General features: G+C 46.0%; 3 protein-coding genes across 4 annotated transcripts in view; 1 reads left to right on the plus strand and 2 right to left on the minus strand.

The window, feature by feature from the left end:
• The window catches only part of LOC119650689 (V-type proton ATPase subunit H), a 32,282-nt gene extending 20,995 nt beyond the window's left edge, over positions 1-11,287 (minus strand). The window contains exons 1-2 of one of the 2 annotated variants that reach the window (XM_038053658.1): positions 11,062-11,287; positions 10,507-10,988 (exon numbers count right to left, since the gene is read on the minus strand). In XM_038053658.1, the coding sequence (XP_037909586.1) occupies positions 10,507-10,988; positions 11,062-11,113 (534 nt within the window). In that variant the 5' untranslated portion in view covers positions 11,114-11,287. The remainder of the gene's footprint in view (positions 1-10,506; positions 10,989-11,061) is intronic. The other variant, XM_038053668.1, reaches the window with a different exon arrangement.
• Positions 11,288-11,574: 287 nt separating this feature from the next.
• On the plus strand, positions 11,575-12,442 carry LOC119655753 (tRNA-splicing endonuclease subunit Sen2). The gene is made up of 2 exons (XM_038061810.1): positions 11,575-12,111; positions 12,171-12,442. The coding sequence occupies exons 1-2, from the start codon at positions 11,640-11,642 to the stop codon at positions 12,440-12,442; spliced, it is 744 nt and encodes a 247-aa protein (XP_037917738.1). The 5' UTR covers positions 11,575-11,639.
• On the minus strand, positions 12,393-13,005 carry LOC119655761 (COX assembly mitochondrial protein homolog). The gene is made up of 2 exons (XM_038061820.1): positions 12,866-13,005; positions 12,393-12,806 (listed from the first exon to the last, which is right to left on the minus strand). Exons 1-2 carry the CDS (start codon positions 12,924-12,926, stop codon positions 12,490-12,492), a joined length of 378 nt encoding a protein of 125 aa, XP_037917748.1. The 5' UTR covers positions 12,927-13,005; the 3' UTR covers positions 12,393-12,489.
• Positions 13,006-18,831: the final 5,826 nt, after the last annotated feature.

Genomic DNA, 18,831 nt, shown 5'->3' on the forward strand with positions numbered 1-18,831 from the left:
AAGTAAACAGGTTCAACGATCAATGGTTCGCAGCTCTCCGTTGAAGGCTGTCTCGGTCTAAAGAACCATTAGGATATTTGAAAGAAAACTTTGAGGTTTCAAATGTCAGTCACGACCACTTTGATATCGTAACAAAGAGAAATTATTGGTACGAAGCAATCTCAAATTGATGTGGTGGTTGAGGTTTTAGGCAAAATAATAACTGTGGATTTAGCGCTGTTGCATGGCGTTGGACTCGATGCCCCATTGACAGAAACAACGCTACTAAATATGAAAACTGTTTGATGCCTTTTTATACACACCATTCAAATTGAGACCCCAGTTTTGTCGACGTTACTTGCAGTTGAAATGACCGCCCTTTCGATCCCGACCCATTGGCTCGAGCTCATTTGACTATAGAGCAAGTAGCTATCATCAGCGTAATCGAAACATTTGATAGAAAATGTCATTGTATTCTCCCATGTCCTCTAGACCAGACAAAAGACAAACGTTTCCCATTCCAAAAACAAATCGCTTCGATGACAGGATACAGCATTGACAGGCTTCACTTTGGATTTACTCCAGTGATGATCCTAAGTGTATTGTATGTATAATTCAAGTTTCATTTGGATGGGGAAAACCACGGAGGCCTTATAGGTATGTAAATATCACATGTCGTTGTGGGTCAATGGATTATTATTTAATAAGCATAATCAACACTTTCAAATTATTAAACACATGAAAACAGAAAATAAAACATAAACGCACTTGCAGCATCGAAAGAAAGGAAGCAAGTCACATGGCGCTTTTTTTTTCAATTGGACCTCTTCCGACAAATAACAAAGTTGTGAGTACTAATGTTAATACAATTATATTAGTTTGTTAACTTTAACCAAAACCAGTAAAGCATTCTTTAGAAAATAGTCTGCGAATAACAAACGTTGTTTTAGCTTGAACTATTGCCCGTGTAAATTGAAATTCTAGGGCTGAAGTAGAGAAGATTTATCTTCGACCATTGGCGTACAAATCTCTCTATTTAGTCAAATAATCCTAAATTTCGAGAGATATTTAGGACTCACGTTTTAATTCACGAACCCCTCCACTAACATTAGCGAAAAATTATGATAGCAATGTCGGAGTAAACTATCAAATTGGTCGCAGCTCTGTGAGGCAGACTAGATCACAGCATAATGTTTGGTATTATGTTTAACAAAATAATGGGATAATATGATGTAGAGTCGAATGGAGTTGAACTAGAAGTAAGAGTACAGGGTAAACCTGTGCCACTGTAGAAACCAATGTAGAGCTTATTAAAAACGAAACTTGTCACCGAATGTTATGTACGCTTGACCAAAATAGTTATAGATATATCCAAGGGTCTAGGACTCGATATGGGCTGCAGCAGCATCGCATCGCCTTGTACTACGATTGGAGAGGTAGGAAATCCAGGCAAGAATAAACAAGGCCAAGAGATCTAGCGTAATTGCGAGACTTTCAGAATTATTTAAAAAGAGCAAAATAGTTGGTGGCTCGATGGGAAGTTATAGCTTATGGGGCAACATCTCGTCATGCTATTTAGATGATAAATAAGCAGACATGGGCATATATGAAATCGACCTAATTAGAGTAAACTAAGAATTTGTTATTATAAGTATGGATTCTAGTAGAATTCTAGAATCATTTCGAACAAGCTTTATTATAACTTGAGTTATACGAGTTGCATCAAGATGAGATCTCCCTTCAATAGCTATTCTTGGGATATTATAGTTGGCCAAAGGAACTGTTGAAAGTCTTGACATTGCGTGATATTCATGCCAAAATAGCTTACCGACGATTGAATACATAAATTTCTTATAGGGCGGGCTTTATACTCTCTGTATTTGATTCGAGCGATTAGTAAAAAAGCTGATTTGTGTGTGCGCATTTATTTTGTATGCCTGCCGATACTTGTTTGCTGGGCGATTATCATAGTAAATCTGTTCGAATGCCTTTTCCTTGCCGCTCGATTAAAGCTACAATCCTGAAACGCTGTCCATAACAAAAATCGGTTCATACACGCACGGAAATGCAACGCGCAAATTCGGTGAGTACTGTCTGTCACCGATCTTGCATTCCACATTAACGACCCTAATTCCACCTTAATTTATTTCATCAACACCCGTGCAGAGGTGTTTGTAAAATCACGTACAATTTATCGTGGACTTCTCAAAAGTCGGTGCAATTATTATACGCGGTTAATTCTTTACACTCGAATTCAGTGTCGATATTGACGATGAGCGTCCGTTTAAATGGAAATTTCAGGTTGCTTACGCACAGAAAGCGCTGAGATAAAAACATTTCAGCATCATCGTGAATATAAAAAATAAGCAACTAATTGACAACAAACACAACACAGAATGGTGTGAACAATTTTTGTCAGCGTTATCCAACCTTTTGAAAATTCAGTTACATCACCCGAAGACTTAAAAAAAGGCAATTACAACATCAAGTATCAGACAATTGCCAGGGAACTCTCAATTTCTCGCCATCATAAATTTTCATCGCCGTTTTTGTGGACACGCAGGGAACATCCAGGCACCACTTCACATTCTTTTAAGTACAGGAAAACGACTAGCGTCCAGTACACTGAGCTGGACATGCTACAAAAACACCTTTCCGAATTCGCCTTTGCTAACACAACCGGCATAACACACTTTCGCGATGGTGCCCCTTTCTGTCTCACCACAGATGCTTCGTATCCAGGAATTGGCGGAATATGGTGCAACCAATTAAGCATTTTCATGATAGTACCAAAGAAATTTACTATCAGGACTTCAAATGAATTAATTTGAAGAAAATTCGAATAGCCACAAATTAGAATCTTAAACCCTGAGTACGTTTGGCATGTCAAACCTGGAAAATTTCGCGGCATATCAAAACGAATGCTATTAGTTCCGCACTACCATCGACAAGGTTCCAGCATGTCCACTTGGGCATATTCGGTTCGTTATCTTCATTAAACAGCCACAGATATCTACTAAAGATAATGGATCGTCTCTCTCACCCACCAGAACCGATGCCTCTACTTGTCTTTGACGCAGACACCGTCGCCTCACCCTATTTTCGATGTTGCGTATGGCGTTTTGGAGTTCCCGAAACTGTAACAGGAACCGCAAACTAATGTAATAGTGAAAAAAATGGCATAAAACAATTATAAGAGCTTTAATGTGCCGCAGAATGGGCAGAGATTTTTGAAACGGTGCCCTTCGGACTCAGGACAGCTCTTAACCATGTACGGATCTTTAAATCCGCGTTAATTTTACCGAAAAAAATTGTCAGCTTTAAAACCCGCCTCAACATCAAACAATCACAAGAAGACTCCGTTCTACTTTGAAGATTTAAGCTGCAACTTGCACGTGTTCCTACGTCCCGACTCAGATTGCAAGTCGGCCCAACTGCCACGGTTAAGGCCATTTAAAATCGTCAAATCAATTGGTAGTCGGATTTTCATTATTCATGAAAACAACCGTGAACCGGATATCTTTGTAAAGTGCTAAAGCCCGCATTTCTATTGCGCGAAGATGATTACCTCCCCGGTACAAGCTATATGGTAACGCAAAAGCATCATATCTGACATACGGCCATCACTTTTTTTCAGACACTTGGGAGGGAGTACCAAAAAGACTATTCACAGGAGATGAGACTCCAAAGTAAAAGTAAGACAAACAAATGAAGTTTCGAGTCTGAAAAAATCAGGACCTTATACGAGATGATACTCACTTGAGAACAATGCCTGTCGCAGCATCTTCTTAGTGATTCCCACAGATTTTAGCGATCTGGATATATAAATTCAGCCGATCGAGTATTATCACAAGAGACACTAGTTTCATTGCGAAGGTCCATCGTTCGAACTGAAACAAAAATTACTTGTTCGTATTTTCCCACGATCCCCACCTCGCCCTGGAGGTTGCAGAGCTTCTCTTGAATTCCCCAGGGGGCAACATGTACGTGCATCTGAAGTCAATGATACTCGACCGCTTCAAGGATTCAGCTGTCTGGCAGCTACACACGCTGTTCACCCAATTGGAGCTTGGGAACGGAAGGACCTCAAACAGATCGGCTATTAGTAACGACGAATTAAGAAATACATCTTGGGTTTGCCGAGCCGTCATCTAATTGCTTTTAACTCGTCGAGTCACAGAGCCACCGCCGTTTCCACAATTATTAAGCGTGTGGGCAGCCAGAGCAAGGAACAAGTGCAGTGCAGAGCCTATCCCGCAACGTGCGACATTTTTGTTCCCACGTCCACGCCCAGCGTCAGTTCTATAGTTTCCAGCGATTCGACTTAAGTTTTGGAGTCAGCACTCAAGCCAATGTTTAGCTTTAGGAGCATATCAGCCACTAAGCCAAGTAAAGCGACAACTTCTGTGAAAACATCAACAGCTCCGGTTGCAACTTTCACGTCAAACGCCGTAATGGCGGCAGCTTCGCTAACAACCGGCGGCAACTAGGCAATGATCAGCACAAGTCATCATGAGCTGTTGGTCGATGTGTAGAATAAAGCCTTGATAGGCCCCGCAACTTTTTTAAAACCGTCAGGAAAAATTTCTACCTCCAAAAAAGACACTGTTTTCATTGTTTTCGAGGTCATTGCCGACCATCGTATTCGCGCACCCCTCTGAAAACATCGCAATATCATTACTGAAAGTAATGTCTCCCAGCCGTGCAGAACCACATCAATACCCCTTCCCCGATCTTCTCAATCCCTATCACCAGGGTATTTGTAGACCTTCCAATAGTTGTTGGTCATCTCCACTCCATATGGTCCCTAATTAGAGGCTTCTGAATGCTCAGAGAATTCCCGACCGATACCCTGTTCTACTCATCCATGACATGCAATGATAGGGAATGCATCTTTGAGAAGATTAGTAGTAGCCCTGTAGCTCCCGAAGACATACCGAAAACGACTATTTGCATACCTTTTGGGCTCTTCGACTTCACCCGGATGACATTTGGCTTGTGCAACGCAGCCTAGACATTCCATCCCTTCTGTCCTACGAAACTTAAATTTCTGTTTCATCTACATCCTCATCTTTTTCCAAATCTGAGCGTTTGGACCATCTCGCGTGCATTTTTCAACGTCTCCTCGTTCTAAACGTTGAAAAATGCAAATTCCTACAAAAGCAGGAAGAATTTTTCTATCACATGATCACCCCTGACGGAATTCAAACAGACCCTGACAAGGTTGAAGCAATCAAAAACTGCCAACCACGATGACGGATCTGCGAATGTTCTTGGGCGTGTTAAACTTCTATCCTCGTTTCCTGCCTAAGACCGCTCAACACCAAGCGATCCTCAACGCTTACTTGTCTAGGAACAAAACAAAAGCGAGATTGGGTGATCTACTGAGGCCGTCCAGGGATTTTGAAACTGTCAAACAGCTTGTTGATGCTACACTTCTGACATTTCCTCGACCAGATGTGCCCATGATCGTGTTCATCGATGACTCAGGTACAGCGGTAGGCACCGCTCTTCACCAACGTGTGAACCAATCCTGACAACCGTTGAGCTTCTTTTTGAAACAACTCAACCCAGCTCAACGTAACTACAGCGCCTACGTTACTCGCCGCGTACCTCTCTATTAAATACTTCCCTTTCTCCCTTGAGGGCAGGTCATTCACTGTGTTCATGGACCACAAGCCCCTTACGTTCGCGCTTAAAAAAAAGCCCGAGAAAGCACCTCTTCGCCAACTTCGGCAACCTCAACCTTCAGAAATATTTGGCGTAGCCGGTGACATGACATAAAGTGGAAAATGGTGACCGTCAATGCTCATTTGACTTTGCATATGCTTAAACCTAAAAATAATTTAGAATTTACAACTAAATAAACAGTCACGTGCCTGCTGACGATTACGTAATCATTGCCGGCGACCTTAATGGCCATGTGGGTGAAAAGGCAGACGATAACAGGTGCCATGGAGGAAAGAGGTTCGGAGCGCGCAATGAAGGTGGCGAGCGTATAATCGATTTCGCAGACACCCATGACCTTGTACTTATGAATACATGGTTCATCAAACGATTGTTTCATCTTCCCACATTTTATAGTGGGAACAATAAAACGCAAATCGACTATATTCTCATAAGACGCCGACATTTTACCACTGTCACTGATTGCAAAGTCGTTCCCTATGAGACCATTGCACCTCAACATCGGCCGTTGATTGCCGCAATTAAGCCACCAATAAAACAGCGTGAGGAACGCATTGGCCCGCCGTGCATTAAATGGTGGCGATTTGGTGAGAAGAAAGAAGAAACGATCTCACTCATACGATTGCCAACCATTACGAATGTGGAAGAATCATGGAATCAAATGAAAGACACGATCCACAAAGCGGCCTCTGCAACCCTCGGGGTCACCAAGCCGGGTAAGCGGTACATCAACCTAGATACTTGGCTTTGGAATGATGATGTTGAAATGAAGGTCCGTGAAAAGAAACGCCTCTACCACAAATTTCTCGACGATAAAACGCCTGCTAATTGGCAAATTTATAAGAATGCCAACCGGGAAGCAAAGAAAGCGGTCGCTGTCACCCGAGCGAACCATTTCAAAAATCTTTACGATAAACTGGACACTCGGGATGGCGAGAGAGATCTGTATCGACTTGCTAAAAGCCGTGATGAACGCACACAGGATATCGAACACTTCTGTTGTGTTAACGACAAGAACGGTACTTTGCTTACCAACCGTCGAGCCGCAACGGATAGATGGCGAGAATACTTCGAGCAGATTTCAACTGAAGAATTTGCTCATCCGCCACTTCCACAATCATTGCCGACATTTGGAGCAGTTCCACCAGTCAGCGCAACTGAAGTCGAGGAGACAATAAAACAAATGAAATCGGGGAAAGCAACAGGACCTGACGACATCGCATCTGAGCTCTGGAAAGCGAAGAGCTGGGACCCAACACTGTGGCTCAGTGAATTCTTTAACCGGGTTATTCAGGGAGGAAGAACACCATCTGATTGGCAAGAAAGTACCACTGTTCCAATATGGAAAAAGAAAGGTAGCCCAGCAGAATGTTCAAATTACCGTCCGATCCGGTTACTTTCCCATACCATGAAGATTTTTGAACGCATTCTTGACAACCGTATTCGCGAAATCGTTGAAAAAACCGTGAATCAAGCCGGATTTGTCAAGAACTGCGGAACTACTGACGCAATACACGCTGCGCAGTTACTCATGGAGAAACACCGTGAGAAGCATCGCCCTCTTTACATTGCCTTTCTGGATCTAGAGAAAGCGTTTGACCGTGTACCACACAAACTCATCTGGTATGCTTTACGACAACACTTCGTGCCAGAAGAACTCGTGCGCTGGGTTCAATTGCTCTACCACGATCCGAAAAGTAAAGTTCGAAGCATGGCGGGTGTATCAAAACCGCTTCGTGTCTCTGTTGGAGTTCATCAAGGAAATGCCCTCTCACCACTCCTCTTTGTCCTTGTTATGGACACCGTCACACGGGATATCCAACGTCCAGCGCCCTACACACTGCTTTATGCAGATGATGTTTTCCTAGCATCTCATAGCAAAAATGATCTCGAGCAACTTGTTCAGGAATGGAATGATCGCCTCATGCAACACGGTCTCAGATTGAATTTAAACAAAACTGAATTTTTGATGACCGATCCCCATGAAACAGGCACAATCACTGTCAGCGGCAGTGATCTGCCCAGAACTGAGCGATTTAAATACCTCGGGTCAACGCTATCAGCCAATGCAGAACTGCGTTATGAAATTGCTTCACGCATTAACGCAACCTGAATGAAGTGGCGTTCCACATCTGGTGTTCTTTGTGATCGACGTATCAACGAACATCTCAAATCTAAAATTTACCGCAATGTCGTCCGTCCAGTCGCTCTCTATGGTTCTGAGTGTTGGCCGACCATAAAAGACAATGAACGGCGTCTTGCGGTAATGGAGACGAAGATGCTACGTTGGACTAGTGGCGTTACACGTTTAGATCACATCCGAAATGAGGATATCCGCGATCGTTATGGGGTTGCACCGATCGTGGAAAAGTTGCGAGAGAGGCGTCTTCGATGGTATGGTCACGCAATTCGTGCAAACGAGAATTCACTTGCCAAGATTGGTCTGAACGTCGAAGTTGATGGTAAACGACCAAAAGGCAGACCTAAGCAACGGTGGCTTGATACGCTGGATGGGGATTTGAAAGCCTCGAGATTGCACCCAGATCAGACATTCGATAGAGCCAAATGGCGAAGCCGATCACGACGAGCCGACCCCGCTTGTGAACGGGACAAAGGCTGAAGAAAAAGAAGAACTAAATAAACAGATAACGGTACTCGTTACTGCAAAACGAGCAAATGACGAGTTTTTAGGCACTGGTGGACAGTCCTTTCTCGTTGGTAATAACAACCTGAGAAAGGGCTATCTTTTATGCAATTTGGGCCTGTGCAAGGACAATGACCAAAGGCGAGAGGGATGAGGAAGATGATGGAATTGTAGATTGTGGAGCCTAGTTGGTAGAAGAAGGGACCTTAATTCAGGGAGGAAGTTAATGTTTACAAAGATCTCATATTGTACAGGCTAATTGATGTCGACTGCCTTAATCTAGACTAGGTAAAATATAATGAAAAGGTGACCTACACCTGCGTGGGGATTGACTGCCGGAGTATTGGCCTGACGCAGTTAGTCTCTGTGGAAGTCTGGGGAGGATCTTTGATAAAATGAGAGAAGAAAAGAGGGAGGGGAGGCGTGATGGTCGAGAGGAGAATTACTGTCCGAGAGGAGGGCTAGCCCTGACACGTAGTACTTCTGCTCACCCAACGAGGCGTTACGCGCAGCAAGATATTTTATTAGTGGATTAAGGTCGGACAGCTACTTCTTCAGTCTGATGCGCAACAGTGGCGTCCATAATCAGGGACGTAAACTCTTGGGCCGGACAGTGCATCGTGTGCCAGAAGTGTTAAATCAAGATGCAGGTAAAAAAGGAAGTAGGCGTATTCCCTCGGTCGATCAAGCGTTTCTACATCATTCACCTCGACATTATTGGCCTTTTGCGAGACTTGCACGGATGCAAATTTTGTCTCACAATCATCGACAGGTTTAGGCGGTGGCCTGAAGCAATGCCTCTGACTGACAGTACTGTACAATCATCTACCGAGATCATCTGTCAAGAATGGAAGCCGTAATCATCACGGACTAGGGAACGCATTTTAAGTATCCTGTTTGTCAGGATTAGCCAAGTTCCCGGGATTCAAACGTCACAGGACCACTGTATACCATCCGCAGTCCAATGGGATGCTGGAAAAATTCGTCGTGGTCGCAGTCCTTGCCTTTTGTCCTCCTCGATCTTCGTACAGCCCATCGAGAGGAGTTCACAACCAGCTTCGCGGAGATGGTGTACGGGGAGAATCTGCGGATCCCCGCCGAGTCTGTGCTGGATATCAACAGAGCAGGATTAAGCGACTCTAGCATGATGCGTCTCCTCAAAGACTGCGGCCGATTGCACCATCCCGATATACGACGTCGGAGGTCAACACCTCCAGGGACCCCAAGATATGATCGCAGGTCCCCATTAAGGTGGACGCTCCTCGGAGACCACCACACCCACCATATTAAAGTCCTGAAGCAACGAGAGTGAGGCAATTCGAATGTTGTTAACCCCGCTGCGCCACAAAAGTACTCCTTCAACCTCGACGTCCGGGGCGAGCCCAAATGGGCCTCCTTTTCGAGATTGAAAGCCTTCACCGAACCGGGAAACGCTCCAAAAAAGCGCCTGCGAAGCGTCAGGTTCGTCCGGTAACCCCATTGGGGGATCACGTCCTAGATTCCTCGAGCGAACTCGCGCGGTTTCAACTGTTGGCGGCACAGCGAATACGGGAACCACCGGCTGCATTGCGGGCGCCAATGCACTGCACGCCTCCACCGATGCACTGAACTATGGCCGATACATGTGACAGCCTGGCACGCGGCCGATGCGTTACGGTTCCTCCCTTATTGTTCCGATTGGCAGCGAGGGCGAACCTGTGCAACTTCACATTCTTAACAAAACGACGGATAAAACGATAAAATAACTTCGGTTCTGATTTTCTTGTTTTTGAAGGAATTAAGACATCGATAAATGTAGAATTTGCGAGCCAATTGTAGATTACGTGACACCAAAAGGCAAAGATTAGCCTAACATAGCTGACCACCGTGATTATGAGCATCGTATATTCACTAAATTTAAAGGTTATGAATAGAATTTAGTAAAGAAAAGCAAATGAACTAGAAGCTATGTGTTAAACGATTCAAAAACAAGACGCATGCTGATATTATAGAAATTTGCAAGCAGAAAAGCGTTAATAAAGCCAATTTGCCACGACCTGCATACCATATTGATCACAATAATTACACTGCACGCTGTAGCGACCACCAAAAAAACGGACTTCATGCATTACTACACAATTTATCAACACTAGGCACCTAAAAGCTAATATCATAAATGGAAATAAATGGAGAATTTCCGTCTCCGAAAAACTTACATTGATCGTCAGCTGATCTTTGAGAAGCTGTAAGTAAAAGTTCAAATCAGATTTGGGCATCAATTCGCGTCCCCAGCATGCCAATTTGGCCAGGATCCGGGCCGACATGTTAACAACAAATCCATCTTGACGATTAAGCAGGTTCAGGAAGGGTCCCCACACGCTCTCCTTACGTTTGGCCGCATAGTCATGGAAGATATCGACCCGTGATCTGTCCTCCTGGAGAATGTCGTCGATCATCACCAGCACATATTGGATAGTCTGGTCCTTCGACACGTGCGACAGCAGACTTAGGAACGTCTTAGCGCACTGCGATGGATTCTGCTGAAGGTACTGCGCCTTCTTTTCACTGTCCAAGGCGGATATGCACTGATAATCCTCCTCAGAAATCATCTGGGACTGTTTGTATGATTGCCAATTAGGCTTATTCTGACGAATATCACCGGCCTGTTGTTGCAAGGCACTCGTCGCCGCAATCATATCTATTAGGCAGTAGCAAATAATTAGCGAATCACAAGGTCTCAATGAAAAATTTGCCAATTAGATTGAACTCACCAATGTTTTCCTCGGGGAGTGAGGACATCAAATCCTGAACGTTGTCGGTCATCTTGGATTACTTTAGGCTACGTACAAAGGACAGAAACGAAAGGATCAACTGTTTTCTAAGGAAAACGCTGAAAACTCTATGAAATCTGGGAGAAAATTTCGATGTTCCCTTACGACGAATTTTCCGACGACAGAAAAATTGTCTTGTGACTTTTCAGATGATAGGTGATGATTCAAGTGTGCACAAACTTTGCACATGCGTTGTGATTATGGGTGGGAAATATTTGAATGGAAGAGCCTTCAGAGCTTTGCTTGGATATTAAAACACTTTTTACCACCAGAGAAATTTAATGTTTAAATCAAAAGAGATCAGCGAATAGATAATACGCAACTAAACGCTTCTATTCTGCTTAAAACTAGCTCTTAAAAATTATTTCATTTGAATACCGAACAGAACCCAATAGATATTTCCCAGATGTTTCACGTGACAGCATTTAAGTCAATTGATCAGCTGAGCCAGCTGGTGCGAAGTCAAACTGACGGCTGGGTGTCCAGAGCGGGTGTTTTGAATCGCCGGAGACCAGGGAATGGAATTCCAACCAAATATCAAAGCCAAGAGACGTTGTCCGAAATGGAAAGACACAAAGCCATACCCATCTGACATAAAAGATAAGTGGAAAGCTGTTTTCACAGGATTTTCCATTGAAGTTAGTGACACAGACGGAAATAACTTCCAATCCCTCTACGAATGCGGATGCTTCGGAAAAGGCACTCATTCACGAGGAGCTCCACAGAATTTCAAAGATCACGCAAACTCCTCTGATCGGGGCGAGTTCAAAGAGATACTAGTTTTAGACCTCGAAGAATCCTTCTTCCTAGCGTTCTTCGCGGAAGCCTTAGACATAGTAGACCAAGAAAACAAGCCTCTCACTCGTGATGAAACCTTTAGAAAGTTCGAAACCATCAAACCGAACTTCGCGTACACACTAGCCGCCTACCTGCACCTCAAATCGAAAGGTTGGGTGATAAAATCTGGAACAAAATTTGGCGGAGATTTTCGTAAGTTTCTGTACCCTTCACCAATTTTCAGGCAAAAACTAATAAACTATCGTTTCCAGTGGTATATAAACAAGGAATGAGGTTTTATCACGCAAGTTTTGTGGTAGTCGTTTCGAAGGGCGAAGTTAATTTGCAGCCAAAATACCTCCAAGGGATGCAACGTGTTGCGGAGACTTCAGACAAGGACATCCTTTTTCTAAGCGTTCATGCACCCCTCGAAACACCAACCTCCGAGCTCTGCAATTACCTTCACACCTTTAAAGTGACTGAAACAATCCCGAGACGATTTGATTTAAAAAAACATGTTCAGAATAAACAAAATTCTACTTAACAAATCACATCTACATTTTCTCAAGTTTTGCTTTCCTCTACTTCCTGCTACTTCTTCTCGGCCTCCATTGCCTGTCGTTTCTTTTTCGAGAGCCCCGTTCGCCTGAATTCTGACCGCTCTTGCAGGTAAATTTCTTTGCATTCGTTCTGGAACTGCTCATTTTGGTACCATTCCTCCAGGCAGGATTTCAAGGCGTTATTTTGGTCGCGGCATTTGAAAACCATAAAAATATTATTGTCCTTGCAGCAGGACTCAAACGCTTTGACGGCATCTACGCATTTTTCTGTTTTTGCGCGTTCTCGCATTATTTTCGGGATAAGAACTTCCTTCTCAACCCGGCGTAGAGTGCGATCTTCCGGGTCACCTGGGAATTTCAAATTTATGGTTAGCGGAGATTAATGATCTAAAAGGGATTAGGTCTACCAAGGTTGTGTGGTCCTCCAACGTTGCGAATTTTATTAGGTCCTTGCTCCGTTTGAAACATTTTGAATTTGAAGCTTTACAGCTGGAAGGTAGGAAGAAACTCCAAATTTGACGCTTCTTGGAGGGAAATTAAATATGTGTCTTCTTCTTATCAAAAAAGTACACGAAAACAAATTTTAATTCTGACTATGCGCTAAGCAATTGGTGAAATTAATTGACTTGAATTGTTATAATTTGCAAGAATATTAACTATTAAAGTGCGAATGGGAACCTAATCAGACCCGAAATCGAAGTTTACGTTCTATTATTTCCGTGTTGTAATTTTAAATGTATATTGAAAGGATCATCAGAATTTAATTGCTTACTACACTTGAATTTAGCGGGGACTCCCCGTACGCTAGAAGGGATGATAGACCTGAGATTGGGATCGCTTTAGAGACTACCTGCCACGGGAATGAAGGGCCGAATTATAGAGAACGCAGGATTCAAATTCAACTATTCCTTTATTACAAACGAAAATAATTCGGCGAGGTTGGAAAACGCGTGTGGCCGCGTTCTCGGACAAGACGGAAGAGAGTGAGGTCCCCGACTCAGAAGGGAAAGCTCGCGCAGGGTCAACACTTGCTTGTGCCGAGAGCGCCGCGCGGACGTCGGAAACAATCGAGCCGCCACAGTCACTCCCTTCCCCCAATGACCTTCCCGTTGGGCGAAGGAAGTGAAAAAGTGACTTTCTTCCTGGTCGTAATGAAAGATAGAATAAGCCGAGACGAACCCGGCGGTGAAGGAATCGCCGGTTCAGCGTCATGGATGGCGCTTGACCCGAGGATGAACATGGTACTGACGCTGATACAACCTCGTGACCGGGCGTCGCAAGTGGTGACGACAACGGAAGCGATGGTTTCGAAAAAGGTCGTGTTTGGTCTGCCTGTTCCATGTAAGCTGGCTTGAGGTGGTCTGCCGAGAGTATTTTCTCGACATCGTTAACACCCGTACAAGACAATAATCTTGCCAGTCCTCATGTATTCCTCGGAGACTTGGGTTCTTAGCAGGAAGAATTGCGAACTCTTGGCCGCGTTCGAAAGAAGAATCCTCCGACGAATTTTTGGCCCCTTACATGAGGATGGACGATTCCGTAGCCTACATAACGACAAAATCTATGAGCGATGCCACGACCGTCTGGTTGTGGATAAAATCCAGCTCAACAGGTTGCGGTGGCCGGGTCACTTAATCCGTATGGATGAGGATGATCCAGCCCGGAAAGTCTATAAGGGCAATATCTATGGTAGAAAAGAAGACGAGGCAGACCTTGCCTAAGATGGAGCAATGGCGTAGGTCAGGACGCCAGAGAGCTTTTAGGGATATGGAATTGGTGGACCTCGGCGCAAAACCGGGATGTCTGGAGTTCCTTATTAAGGCAGGCCTAGACCGGATACCGGTTGATGCGCCGTTGCTGATGATGAGTTAACATCCACGAGGAAGGTTCGGTCGTTGAATCTTCGGACCACAGTACATCTAATAAGTAGTACCAACACTCAATGGACCGAACTTGCGAATGTATCGAGGAAGCTTATCCGTACCTATCATAGGCACTAAACCATATGTAGATATTGCCAGATGTTGAGCGCTTATGATGTGTATGGATAAGCTTTCCCAAAACATTCGCAAGCCTGGTCCATTTAGTGTGGGTACTGCCTGTTAGATATACTGTACTTCGGACCACCCGATTCGGCCCTATATAAGGCTGCTCCAGCGGCTTCTTGACAGCATCGATGCGCAGGAAGACGTATTCGCGGGTGGCTAAGTCCTGGGAAACGAATTGATGATGTAATGTGTGTTTAGCCGATGGTGCTATACGGATAGCGTTAAAGAGCCGTCGGAGTTTCCAGGCGAAGTCGTGTGGAATAGGCTCGTTGAACCTCTACGGATGTGCCGAACATTATCTCGGCCGGTGATTCTTGAAAACCCTCCTTAAAGGTGATGCGGAAACCCAGAAGGACGACCGGAAGTGCTCGAAGCTAAGACGCCTCTGGTGTGCACTTCGAGGCCCCCTTGACTGTTCTATGCATCCGATCGACCATGCCAAGGTTAGTTATCAGCTCCCCCTCGAATTGATCCGTTGTGATCTCCAGTGGTGTACCAAGGATGGGAATCCAGTGCTCGAAGAGGACTCTAGCGACTATGGAGGCGTATTGGAACCGCTTAAGGCCAGCGAGTGTAGCTGTCGATGATCGTGAAGCAGTTCTCGTTGCCCTCACAAAGTCGCATCTTGGCCAGGTCTAAATGGATGTGGTCAGGGCGCCTGTCCACAATTCGAAAATTGCCCAGCTCGGCGCGGTTGTTGCGAGAGCTGCCACGGAACGCATTGTTTGGCAAAACGGAAGACGTCCTCGCGGAGACTGGACCAGAAGAATTTTTGCGCTACCATTTTGGCGGTGGCGCGTCCGCTCGGGTTGGAGAGCTGGTGTGCCGTATCGAAAACTTGGCAATGAAGGGAAGGTAGCAGTTATGGCTTGATGTATCTGGTGAGCTCCGTATAGTAGATCTCGTGGCCGTTGAGATCGAGCCTGTCCAATTTGAGGACTGACCAGCAGATGAGGAAGCTGAATGCCCTTGATTTGGGCCTTGCTGATGTTCTTCGCAGATATCGCTGTGAGAATGAAGACGGTCTCAATCCGTGAAGGAACGTCGGCGACCACTTTTTCCGCGCCTGGTGTGCGTTGAACTGGCTGATAAGATCCAGTTGCCTACTCGGCCTGGACGACGCCTTGTCAGAGCGTTGTACTGGTGCGAAGGTGAGCGGATGGTGTGAATGACGAAACTCCGCCCTGGAAGCACTTATTGGCCATGAAGACTGACAAAAACTCGCAGTCGTATGTTGAGTATCGCCGCTTGGTTTTTCGATAATTTCCTTGAAAAGAAACCTAGGGGGACCCAGATGCCGTTAGGCCGCTGCTGATCAAGTACCGCGCCGAGAGCTGTGTTCCAGGCATCGGTCTGGCTGGGAAGGCTCCAGAAAGGCCGCGGCTGTTGCGGATGCTATGCTTCCTTTGCAGCGTTCGAAAGAGGCTTCGGTGTCCGGTGTCCAGTTAACCTTGAACTGTTTGGTTTTGCATCCTTTCTGGAGTTCAGAAGCACTGGACGAGGTGTGGGATGAAACACCAGTAATAATTGACTATGCCGAGGAAGCGCTTGAGGTGCGATGAGTCAATCGTTTTCGGAAACGCAATGATAGCACGAGTCTTCGATGGTGGTGGGAGAAAGCCGTAGCTGTTGACAGAAAATCCGGCGAAAAAGGCCTCTGGGAGACGGATTTAGCACTTACACCAATTGTTAAGCAGCTTGGCTTGACATAGTGTTTTGAAGAGCTGTCCTGGGTGACGTTCATGCTGGTTGTGACTGACAGAAAATCCTCAGATGTCGTCCTGGTAGGCACGAACGTAAGGGTCTCTGAGGAGATTGTTCAGGGTGCGCTGCATAGTCTGCGTGACGTTCTTCAGATCCTGCGGCATGGCAAGAAACTCAAAAAGGCCAAAAGGCGTAGTTACCGCGGTCTTGGAGATGTCGTCCGGGGCTATCGGGATCTGATGAAGGCTTCCTCTAGGTGGATAACCGTGAAAATTGAACCACTGGCGTCATGAAGGAGGTCTTCGGTGATGGGAACGGTGGGTAACGATCTGGTCGAGTATCCGCGTTGAGTTGCGTATCATCGGGCTTCGGGCGGATACGAAGAGCCGTTCCTCGGATGTTTTGCCGGCGATGGCTGCAGCGTACAGTGCAGGCGACTGCAGTTTCCATGGGAGCATGGAGAGCTTTGTGCAAGAAAACTGCAGGGTTTCCTGCAGGGTATAGCCAGGGTGCAATGTTTGCTGGGGTACCAGCAATACCCTCTCCTGGAGTCCGGTTTCGCTGATGGTGGAGCAGTTGTGACTCACAACGTCCCCTGTGAAGGGGGGCACCTTGAGTTGGCTAGTGCTACTAACCTCGTGATGGCAGATTGACGCGCGTTCGGGCAGGAGTGGCCTCTGGAGTTGAAGAGTCTCGTTCTTCGTTCGCATGCTCATCGTGGCGCTCGGCATCCTGTTACGCTGCCAAGCGGGTTTGTTTCTTGTTCTTATATTCAATGATTATGTCGGTGTGCCCTTTTGGGAGGACAGAATAATGCGCAGTCCGGCAGACATCTCCCTCGCGGGATCGATGAAACAACTGCACAGAGGACGAACAAGCACCACCTTACCGACCGAGCTTTTGCGCAGATGGACATAGCTTTGGATAAGTGGTTGAATTAACCTGATAAAGCAGGCGCCTCTACGTAAAGATCCATCCATGTAGCCCAATGCATCGCCAAAGCATGTGACGGAGGTGTTCATTCCCCAGTAGAAGATCAAACTATAATACTAGTGGAATGGTGAACTGGCTAGCCTTTGTTCAGCCGCCGAGCCAGAAGAGTGGTTCAGAGGGCGGTAGGTAGAGTCGATCAAGAGCAAAAAGAATGCACCTATAAAGCAGCCCCACAAAACCCGCAAGTGTCATCTAGTGAAGTAAGATGAAATGGTTTAAGGAGCTCTGGTCAGAAGCAGACACAAACCCGTGGGGGAGTGCTTAGAGAATCGCGATGGGGCGGATCTGGGTGGCCGTCGCCAGGACCCCCCGCGGACCTAGTTTTTTGTGGTAGGCGCGAATTTACACGGGAGTGTGCACATCTGGCAGCTTTATCGTCGAATCTACGATGGTACCAACAAATGCTTTTGTCCGTAGGTTGTCCTGGTGGTTCCATCCAGGACCGAACTGGAGACCTTCTGCTTTACACGCAGTGTCTGTGCATTTAGCCTTCTATAATCCGCACAGGGGCGCCATTCGCCGCTTGGCTTAGGGACCATATGCAGTGGGGAAGACCAACAGCTGTTTGAAAGTCTACAGATACCCTGTTGAACAAGTTGCTCAAATTCTTCGAGAAGATCGGGGAACCAGTGGTGTTAATGTGGTGCTACACATTGTGCTTCACTGGTTTTGAGAGACTACACTCGGTAGTAATCTGGCTGAACTGAGAAGTGCCCGAACACGAGAGTCAGTAATGTCTTCTAAAACCACGGAAAGATTGTTACTTGGGTGAGATGCCATTTGGCCCGACGAATTAAGGTTGGTCGTAGGATCTTTAAGAGACTTGTTTTGCAAGTCCACCAGCAACCCATAGTGACACAAGAAGTTTGTGCCTAGTATGGGGAAGCTGACATCCGCCAGGACGAATCGCCACGAAAACGTCCTATGCAAGCCAAGACTCACGTCCACTTGCCTATACCCGTAGGCATTGATTCGGGAGGAATCTGCTCCTGCCAGTTTCAACGGTTGTGGAAATAGCCTATGGTGCCGGGGTACGGGAAGAACCAAAACCTCCGCACCAGTATCTACGAGGTAAATGCACCTGCTGAGGGGATCAAAAATCGTTAGGCGAAGTGGCGCTGCGTTCTGGTCAGGACGGATACCGTCCGGAAGCCGCTGCAGCCTCTATTTGAAGGCCCGTACCGTGTTCTCGAGCGGGAAGAGCATTTCTTCTAGCTCGAGATCGGAGGACACAAAAAGGCGGTTTGCTTGTCTAGGCTCAAGCCCGTGTGCGCAACGTCGCGTTCGCCTCGCCGAATGATGGAGATCGCAGTTTCGGGTTCGGCCGCCGAAACCCCTAGGTTTCATCTGGGGGCGGAGTGATGTGGCGCAGCGTTCTGGGTGGCCGTCGCCAGGACCCCCCGAGGACCTAATTTTTTTGTGGTAGGCACGAATTTACACGGGAGTGTACATCTGGTAGCTTTATCGCCGAATCTACGATGGTACCAGCAAATGCTCCGGTCCGTAGCTTGTCCTGGTGGTCCCATCCAGGACCGAACTGGAGACCTTCTTCTTCTTTACACGCAGAAGCCACGATGATGGGTTATGCTGACGACAAAGTGCTGGTTGTTGTCGCAAAATATTTCGAA

Source organism: Hermetia illucens, chromosome 1 (genome assembly GCF_905115235.1).
Source record: "Hermetia illucens chromosome 1, iHerIll2.2.curated.20191125, whole genome shotgun sequence".
In the NCBI taxonomy this organism is placed as follows: domain Eukaryota; kingdom Metazoa; phylum Arthropoda; class Insecta; order Diptera; family Stratiomyidae; genus Hermetia; species Hermetia illucens.